The sequence below is a fragment of the Lathyrus oleraceus genome, chromosome 7 (assembly GCF_024323335.1).
Source record: "Lathyrus oleraceus cultivar Zhongwan6 chromosome 7, CAAS_Psat_ZW6_1.0, whole genome shotgun sequence".
In the NCBI taxonomy this organism is placed as follows: Eukaryota; Viridiplantae; Streptophyta; class Magnoliopsida; order Fabales; family Fabaceae; genus Lathyrus; species Lathyrus oleraceus.
The window spans coordinates 373,471,689-373,482,211 of NC_066585.1; the positions used below are offsets into that span (position 1 = coordinate 373,471,689).

At 34.3% G+C, this 10,523-nt stretch overlaps 1 protein-coding gene across 1 annotated transcript; it reads left to right on the forward strand.

Moving 5' to 3' along the window:
- Positions 1–6,765: 6,765 nt before the first annotated feature.
- LOC127101282 (uncharacterized) lies at positions 6,766–8,064 on the forward strand. Its single transcript, XM_051038653.1, has 2 exons — positions 6,766–7,223; positions 7,732–8,064. The coding sequence occupies exons 1-2, from the start codon at positions 6,855–6,857 to the stop codon at positions 7,768–7,770; spliced, it is 408 nt and encodes a 135-aa protein (XP_050894610.1). The 5' UTR covers positions 6,766–6,854; the 3' UTR covers positions 7,771–8,064.
- The last annotated feature ends 2,459 nt before the right edge of the window (positions 8,065–10,523 follow it).

The window sequence follows — 10,523 nt, forward strand, 5'->3', positions numbered from 1 at the left end:
CTTCCAGATTCTTTTCCTTTATGGCAATATATTCCCCCACAAAATTATTTTAATATTCATATCATATGCATCATGAGGTCTCCTAGGGACCAACATTTATTTCTATATGTTGTTATTTAAGTCCATTCTACTGAGTTGATATGAAGATTTTAACCTTCACATCCTCAGTTAGAATGTCCTTAAATAGGGGCAGCTGTAAGACCCCAATTTTGACCCTAAGATCCCTCATGTTATCTCATCATCTGCATTGACTTTGGGATCACACCTTGGCATCCTCCTTATCCCTCATTCATTGGGTTTGTATTGGGAGAGAACCCTAAATACTTTTGATTGTATCATACTTTATTTTCTTTGTTTACTAACCAAAATACCAAGAATATATCTATGTATATCTTTTTTCCTTTTGTAGGTAGTGTGTGCATTCACCAATGCCTCATCCAGCTCATATCTAGGGTTTAAGACCCTCAGTGCAAGGGATCAACCAAGGAAAGGTCCACATTGGTTCTAAGTATCATATATGGATCCCCATGTTCTTCATTTATCATTTGGATCAAGAAATCATCAAGAATTTAAAGCTTGTTGGCTTTGGAAACCCTAATTCATCTAGGTATCTTGGGTAACTTCCTCAACAAGTTTCTTCAACAATTGGTCCAACATATCAAGGGATACTTCATTTCACATCATCTTATGTATATATTATTCTCCATGAGTCCCAAAGATCAAGAGAACTTCAAGTTTGCAAGTTGGTTCAAGGTGGTTGACTAGAGAAAGTCAACTGGTCAAAAATGGGGTTCCCTAGACCCTATCTCCTACAATTTTTGTCATATGAAAATGATCCCAAGAGCAACTTTACTCTTTATCACATTCCAAACAACTTTCATGTCTACATCAAGATCTAGTTTTGCTTGGAAAGTCATTTTTTATGGTGAAACATTAAAGGTCATTTTGTTTGTGCCTTAGTTAGGAGCTCAACTTCCAAGGACCATAACTTGCTCCATTTTAAAGAGATGAAGGTCATCCAAGTTTTATGATCAAATTAAAGATGTACTCTCGAACTTTGATTCTTTGAGAAACTTTAAATTCAACTTTCAAGGGCATGTGCGAAGAGGAAACATTATAAATCATTTTGGGCCATTACCACTGATCAAGCAATTTTCCTCAACTTCTAAAATGCATAACTCCTTTATGCCAAATCCAAATGAGGTCAAATTTGTGACCAAATTGAAGAGGATTGAAATGGCTACAAGTTTTATGAAAGAATTTTTCCATTTTAAGCTCATAGCAAAAGTTATTCAAGGTGGAAGTAGTGGATATTTGACTTGGTACTTAGAAAATTTTCAATTATGTTTTATTTCTCAAACTTCCACCTCAAAATTCATCATTATCCAAGCTTCAAATGGAAAAGTGTTCAGCATGAAAGTTGTTCCCCTTGATGTTACCTTTCCAAAAAGTCCAAAATAACTTCATTTGGACAAAGTTTGAATGACTTACGCATGGTTACTCTTCATGGTTCCATTTGGATGAATCTCAGGATCACTTCTCAAATACAAATGCATGGCCTCATGTTAGACTTTCAGCATTACTCATGATCATTTTTGGACCTTATTACATCATCTCATGGTCCTATCACACACCCATGCAAGCATGCACTTCAATTTCTATTTTTGGCCAAAATTCAAAAGGTGTGAAAAGCAATGAACATGGCTTTAAATACATGCCCTTGGTGATCAGAATAAGGATCCTCTTGCCCAAGCTTCGTCCCCATTCTCTCCCAAACCCCATTGAAAGGAAAATCTTAAAGATTTCTTAAGAAATCGAGTTTCAATTCTCATTCTGTTTTAGAATTGAGACTCCAAGAGGTAAAGCTTTTTAATCCTTAATATCATCTTCTGCAAGCTTCTAGAGTCAAGCCAAGCCAAATTGGAAGCAGGATCAAGCTAATTTGAAGCTCCTCGAAGGTGAGATTTCATAAACTTTTCTTCTTTGATTCTCCCTCATTTTTCATCCATTTTGATTGATTGTTGGTTTGCTGAAGTCCTACCAATGTAGGCAACAAGAATGAGTTGCTTTGAGGTTAAATCGAAGTAACTCGGATCATGATCCTCAAAATTCAAATCTTTGTATCTTTCAATATACTTGGAATTGGAGAGAATTGAGGCCAGATTCGAGCTCCTGGTCATTTTTTCTTTAAAATCATGTCCTTGTTTTTCATTTTGGTGATGGTTGGTGGTCATCCAATCCTGTGAGACTCACCAGAGAAGATGATCGGAGCCCTAGCTCCGGTGGTGTGTTGGTGTGTTCCCAACCCTTTTCTCCATTCAAAATGTTTTAATCTTATCCCTTGGTTCTGATTACCATTGGTGTGTCGCGTTTGACTTGGTCTATCATGGATAGCATGCGTGTGCCCATCAGATTTGCCACCTTAATTAATGAGGCAGATCTGATGGCCCTAGTTTTTTTGAATTTTATTATATTTTCTGATTTTTCATATATTCCCTTTATTTTTCAAAAAATATAGGACTTTCACCAAAAATCTTTAAATATTTTCCTCTTCCATATTTTGAATAAAAATTAATTTTTGGATTAATTTTGGTATTTTTCATGAATTAAATGTTTTTGTGTATATTTTTAATTGTTTAAAAATACTTCTGACTTTTAAAAAATAGTGAAATTTTTTGTCTAAGGTCCTTTGACCTTGTTTGACCTAGGATAAATCCCTTGGCCATTTATTTGGTATTTTGAAGGGATTTTAGGTTTTGACCAAATTTTTTAAATGCATTTTAATCCATTTTAAATTGATTTTTAATTGATTAAATGTGTAAAAAATATTGTTGAGCCATTTTTATGGTCTTGTGATGTTTGACTTTATGTTTTGGCCTTGGTCATGGTTGATTTAACTTTTTTTGGATCAAAACCATTGGATTTAGGGGATTGATGAAATGTACATTTCATCTCCCAAAATGAATGAATGGTTTTGATTTGATGGAATTCATCCCATGATCAATTTGTGTTTCTATTTCCCCATCCCTCTTCATATTCATCCATATTCTTCCCCATTCCCTCATTTGATCAATGAAATCTCTAATGTCTAAATCCTAATTAATTCATCAATGACCTTGTGTCAGATGAATCAATACAAGTATGACTGAGATAGATCCCTCCCATTTTCTTTTAGTGTCTGGTATGTTTTAGGAGTTTGATTCTTTGTACCAAATATCTAACATGCATTAACATCTATATTTTTATTTCCCGGCCTCAGATAGTTATGACTTCTACATAAGTCCAATTACGATTACTTAACATAGAGCTAAATTTGACCCTCAAGGCATATCATTCTAGTAAGTGAGATTGCAAGTCTTCCATTCTTCCTGGCATTGTATGGAGACTTGACCTTTTTTCCTTTCATCAGAGCTAGTGGCATACTTGTTGAATTATCCAAGTTGGAGCCCTTTTCATGGAATATGTCTTGGTTTAAGGATCCATACTTGTGAATGAATGGTTGAGTGTTCTCCAAAGAATGACTTAATCAATTAAGACTTACCACTAACACTTAACACTAACCATTAACTAACTCTTATTCATATTGCTTTACTTTCAAGTCATTTACTATTATGCAATTTAAATTTCAGTCATTTATCATCCCTTTCCATTTACATTTCATACAACTTATTTATGTTTAAGTCCATTTTCATTTTTGCTCATTTGAGCCATTTTTGTGATTGTATATATATTGTTTGTGTATTTTGATTTTGTTTGTGGTCTTAGGACCTTAAAACACATAATAACAACAAAAACCCTAAAAAATATTTGGTACTATGTCAACATTTTGGACTTTGAATTAGGCAATGTGCTAGAGGACTTGGCCAATGCCAACATTTTAAGACTGAGCTTTCTTGAATTGAGCCTTCATTTGATCCAAGACCTTGAGGATTTCTTTGATTCATCTGCTACCATGTCTTGGTTCTTAATTACTTATTTTGTTATTGCTTATGCCTGATATTTTGTTCTGAGTTGATCAAAGAATATTTCATCTGGTACATTAGAAGATAATGAAGACTGTTAGATATTGGAGTGCTTGCTTGGATGTGGCTATTTTTATTTGATGCCTTGATCTTTATGATGTCTGAATATTGCTCATTGCTTATTGATTATTGCTTGATCAAAGTCTAAAGGAAAATGAGTTTCTATATGACATTCTTGTCTGTTGGATTACATCCCATTGGCCAGATCTTTTCAACTCTTAACTTTTAATTTGTGCTTAGGATAGTCTCTTCATCTCCTCTCACTTCTTAAATTTCAAAATCTCTCCCTCTTTTCAAAAGTCTTTATTTTCTTGTGAGTTTAAACTTAGACATGTTTTAACAATTAGAAACTTTGACCTTATGCCAATGAATTTTGAAAAATCTTTCCTTAATCAAACTTGTAAATAAACTTAACCATATTAACTTAAATTTTGAAAAACAAAAAGAATTAATAACCCCATTCAAACCTTTGGCCTTTTGTTCCCTTTTCTTAAATTTTTGTTAAAATCAATTCACCAATCCTTCTTTGGAATTTCTACCCTGAACTATGAGGTTTTGATCCCTCATTTTTATGTTGGTACGTAGGCACGAGACCGAATGGCTTGTCAAACACAAAAATATAATCAATGAATTCTTTTCTCATCCCCACACTCTATTTTTTTTCCAAACATCTTTTATACCAAAACACATGCACACATAAAAAGACTCCCTAGAAGTACCTAGGACACTTCGGGTGCTAACACCTTCCCTCTGTGTAACCAACCCCCTTACCTGTGATCTCTGGCATTTTATTAGTTTTTATTTGAAAACTTCTTATCCTTGGATTTTGTTCATACTTTTCCCTTTTCCTTTGGAAATGATAAAAGCACGGTGGCGACTCTGGTTTTATTGACGTCAAGTTTATCCATAGCTTGATGGTCATGAATTTACCCTTACATCGGTACCTTATAAGTGAATAATAAAAGATGACACCGCCTGAACTGTATAGGAAAGATGCCAAGGTATGTACCTTATGGGAAAAGAATAAAGCCAAAGTCTGCACTCCATGGGCTGAATGCCAAGGTCAACACCTTATGGGCAAAGAACAAAGCTAGAGTTTTCACTTCATGGGCTGAATGCCAAGGTCTGCACCTTATGGGTAAAGAATAAAGAATTCCACAGTCTGAATTGTATATGCAAGATGCCAAGGTCTATACCTTATGGGAAAAGAACAAATCCATAGTCTGCACTCCATGGGCTGAATGCTAAGGTCTGCACCTTATGGGAAAAGAATAAAGAATGCCACATTCTAAATTGTATGTCATTGCATGAGGAAATCGATTAAGAAATGGGTATGTAACCTTAAGATAATGATCCCAAAAGATGTATGGACATCAAGGAGGAGAGTCTGGTACTAAATCCAAAAGGAGAGTAATGGTGCTTCACTATTGAAGAAGGATTGATATGCAATGATGCTTCACTGTTGAAGTGTTGAATGCAAAAGACTTCTCAATTGTATTATTCAAATTGCACTAAAGTTTATGAATATAGGTGAGTACGATGAGAAACTGGGTCATTCGTCTCGTACCTAAAGATATTTAGAATGAGGATATGAATTATCCACTCTCATTCCTTCTCTATTTCTTAAGGCTCGTGCTACACAATCTGAATTATGATCGACAAGTGTTGATACCTTTGTTGTGCTTGAGAAGTAGTCTACTTTGCTAGCTATGCTTAACTGATGTTGACTTTAAGTCTTGATATTGCATTTGAACCTTAAGGTGTTGAGTTCTTGAGATTCAACATATCTGATACAACTTAAGCGTAACTGACTTGTTGTATCAAGTGATCAAGGGTCTTTTGATCACTTGAATAGGCTTGGGGAATTACATCACAATACAAAGGATCTGGTTGACCAAAGTGACATTTGGACAACACTAATCAGTGAGATTGAAACGATAGTTGAAACTAGGTATAAAATAAACCTATTGAATTAATCAACTAAATAAAATCATATAATTCTAATTAAAGCCTTAACCTAAGAGGTCATGCATTAAAATCAGAATTTATGCATAGGGGTAAAATAGTCATTATGTCAAAAAAATGAATAATTAGAAAAATAGTTTTCTAAGAAATTTCTAATCAAAACTAATTCTAATTGTCTAATAATGCAAAACCTAATTAGTCTAATTATTGTAATTAAAGCTAAACATAACCTAATTATCCAATCAGCTAAAATAATCCAAATATCATTAATCTAATTAAAATTCTAAATATTCTTAATCAAGTTCTAAAAACCTAACTAATCTAATTAAACTCCAAGACCTAATTATCTAAAATTTAATTAGCCTAGAATTCTAATCCTACAATCTAATTATTTCTAAAAATCTAAATCCCTAATTAACTTCTAATCAAATCCTAATTAGCCTAATTATCCTTAATATGACCTAATTAAGATTTAAGACTAATTAAATCCTAAAAACACTAATTAAGATCTAAATTAATAATTATCCTAAACATGAATATTCTGATTAAATTAATTAGAAATCTAATTAACATGATTTATCATAACTAATCCTAATTCTAATCATGAGAGTAATTATAATCAACAAAGAACACATTAACATGAATTAAATTAAAACAAAATGGGGCTTAAAGGGGGTTGCAGGCCCAAAGATATAGGTTGTGAAGAAAGAAATTGTTTGGGCCTGGGGCCCAAACCGAGTCGACAGCATGAAAACCGGTCCAAAGTTGCAAGGAGATAGAAGGGCATTGTTCATATGCTGACCCGAAAATGCCCACAAGCTGAACAAAAGAGACGACATCAACTTATCTCTAAGCTATAGCCGCAAAATGCCTCGCAGAAAAAAAACAGCTGAATCAATGCTTATGGACATCACAACATCAACCCAAAAGCTTATGCAAACCGACGTATTTCTTTCACCGATTCCGCTCACGCCCGACACCACCATCATCGCGTTTATAGTGCTTTGGCTCGAATCAAGAAGAAAGCTTGAATTCAACAATAGTTCGTATGTGTTCTTCAACTGTGTTCATCGGTCGCGGCGGATACAAGAAAAATCGTGTTCAGAGCTCCTTATGCGTCGTAGATTTGTATTCGGAATCGAATCGCAACCAACACGTTTGAATCGCAGCAAGGAAGGGGTAGGAGACTTACCGAACTTTGAGCTCCGGCATGGTGGCTTCATGGCGACACACAAGGTAACTTCTTTCAATCCTTCTCGATCTTTTCTCCTTCAATCTTCTTGCCTTCTATTTGCGCACGAGAGAGATGAATGAGTGGGAGATGAAATTAATAGTTGAATTGGATTTCTCTGTGGATTCTATGATTTCGGATGCGTGAAATTAGTTACAAATGGCAAATGCTGTTCGAAATTCAAATTGCAATGAAATGATTATTGAAATGCATTAGTTGGTTATCTATTTTTTGAAATGAATTTGGAGTTAATTGTAAGCGAATTCAAGGTTAGTCTGAAAGTGAATTTGAGAGTCATTTGGGAAATGAAATTGAAGTTGATTTTGGGTTAGTTGTTTTCTGAATTATTCTGCAGCATTGCTTAACTGGAAAAAATCACTTGTGTTCAATTCAATTGTTATGCAGTCATTTTTCTGTCAACTCAAAATGTTAACTTGTTTCTCTTTTCTTTGCTTGAAATTGGATGATATCAAAGCTAAATTCACATTGTCCGCTTGTGGATTTGTTTTGTAGGCCATGGGAGATTGCTTGGATTGCATCAGTTTTGAATAAATTGGCCATAAGAATGTGTAAATAAATATGGATATTAAGGAACCTAGATTAAATGTTAGGATTTTTTTTAGGTCACATGTTAGTTTGGCTTGTTTGGATTTGTTCATTTGTAGGGTATTTACCATGAACTTATGAATGAGAGTTGAACTTTGAATAAAAAATGGAAAGTTGAATTAGAATGTGGATTAATGAAAAGTAATAAAACTTTGAATGTAATGAATTGAATGAAACTTTGAATGTAATGAATTGGATGAAAGTTTGAATATAATGAATTGGATGCAAGTTTGAATGAAAGTTTGAAAGAATTGTATTAATGGTTATGGATTCTATGTTATGGAAACATTTTGAATGTGAATTAGTATGGAAAGTTTAATTGAATGGTTTAAAGGAACATTGATTGTAAGGATTAAGTTTGTATTGGTAATGAATGTCATTTGGAAAGTTAACATGGTTGAAAATTATGACTTAAAAAATGTTAAGGAATGACTAAAATTATGGAAATTATGGAATACACTTGAATGGTTTTTTAAAAAAGCTAATTAAAATGATTTGAGAATTGGTTAATAAATTGCAATAGACTTGAATAATAATAAATGACTTGGAATCTTAAATGTTTGACTTGATTAAATTAACATTTTAAAGTTGATCGAATTTTCAATTAAAATGGAAAGAAAGATAAATATCAACGGTTAATGAATCTCAATGTAAAGTCAAACCAAATGTGACTTATTAATGTTAAATGGACTAATGAAAAGGATGGTTTACTTTGGTCTACTAGTTGATTGAAAAGTCAACAGTTGACCAAAGTCAACTGTGAAGCATGAATCCACAAATGTCAAGCCTGCAAGTCAATGAATCACAAATAACATGTTCTAAGCAATACTAGGGTTACAAACCAAATGATCCAAAGCTTGAAAAAATAGGCAACAATGCTCCAAACATATGTCCCACAAACATTTAGGGTTTCAAAGGCTAGATGGTCCATCAAGGCCCACCCTAACAAACTAGGGTTTGCATGAATAATAGGTGTTATTCACAAGCTTTAAATCTATGATGTTTATGAGAAGGTGTTAATATGAATGCATGATGTATATGAATGAATGCAGATGAATATCAAGTCATAGGTCAAATGAAAAGTGAAAAGGGGAGGGAAAATTTTGGGGTACGACAGTTGCGCCTATTTAATCTACTTAAACCTGAGTGGTCGAATTGCGAGAGCTTTTCGGATATTTCAGGTATGAGTGGATTAAATATCGAAGTATCCAAAATTTTGCCCATTGAAAAATGGTTATCATGTGATATAGGTAGTTGTAGGGAAGGAGGAATGGTAGGTAGACTTTTATGAGTTCATCTGCTGGGGTTTTGATTGAAATATTCTATGGAGAAATATGTCAAACGCGAACGAGAATCATGATATGCATGCTATATGTATTTTTTTATCATTTTACGACACATGAAGCCATGTATGCTAAGTAGCAGCAGTGGAGATAAACTCCAGGGCTGGTATGGGAACAAGGAACCCATAAGTTTAAGCATGAAAGTTCCAGAACAACCTTGCAGACAAGGGGTTCTTAAAAATGAATCATCAATTCAAAATCTGGAAACGAAGTTAACTACAGAGGTTTGAAAAAGAAGGAATGTCATCAACCCTGAAGGTTAGGAAAAAGTTTATCAACCATGAAGGTTGAAAAAAGGTTCATCAACCGTGAAGGTTGGAACAAAAGGTTATCAACCAGGAAGGTTGAAAAAAGGTTCACCAGCCATGAAGGTTGGAAACAAAAGATTATCAACCATGAAGGTTGAAATAAGATTTATCAACCATGAAGGTTGAAATAAGATTTATCAACCATGAAGGATGAAATAAGATTTTTGGAAACAAAAGGTCATCAACCATGAAGGTTGAAAAAAGATTCATCAACCATGAAGGTTGGAAACAAAAGGTTATCAACCATGAAGGTTGAAAACAGGTACCAATCAAACCGGGCTTTTAAAAGATGCCAAGCAAGTTGGGTTTTGAAGGTGCCAATAAAATACTGGGCTTTGATTCTGATGAGTTGTACACACGGCTTCATGTTATGCTGGATGAATGATATGCATGAGTGAAGCGACATGATTAGTACATGATGATGATTTATGAAATGGTTAAGCCAGAAGCTCATATAGAGGGAGGTGGGAATTTTGGGCTAGGATAAGAGATCATCCATACGTGATTCTCCGACACCTACTATAGCACCTCAAATTTGCACCCCCCACTCGTACATTCATTTCATTTTTAGGTCATTAACATTGCATTAACATTGCATATCACATTGCATTGTATTCAGTCAAAACTGGTTAGGAGGATTCATCTGTGCAAGAGAACAAGGGTTTTTCCATGAGATAAAGGCCCTATGGTTGTTCTAGAGAGTTTGCATGACCCAAGGTTCATTTTGATGCAATTTGGCCAAGTGTTGAAGGCTTAAAGTCCACAGTGCAGTTTCAGGTCATCTGGGCCCCATAAAAGTCAACTGCAAGTCAACTGAGGGCTAGGAGGTGGAGAAATGGTTTGAGACACTTCATTCATGTCCCAAAGAGGTTCAATCAACATGTCAAACATCTATCTTGAAGGATTTGAAGCCAGATCAAAATTTTCCAAAAGTGGAAAGTGACCTGTAATTTCAAGTTTCCAAAAATGGCAAGTTTTTGGACCAACTTCAACTCAACTTTCCAACATCAAGGAAGCTTCAAATGAAATTTTGTCCAACATGGAAGTT

Bases quoted from the DNA above. Each gene is read 5' to 3' on its own strand.
- LOC127101282 (XM_051038653.1), top strand. From the start codon at position 6,855: ATGCCTCGCAGAAAAAAAACAGCTGAATCAATGCTTATGGACATCACA. The intron at 7,224-7,731 runs GTAACTTCTTTC...TTTGTTTTGTAG, and splicing joins GCTTCATGGCGACACACAAG to GCCATGGGAGATTGCTTGGA.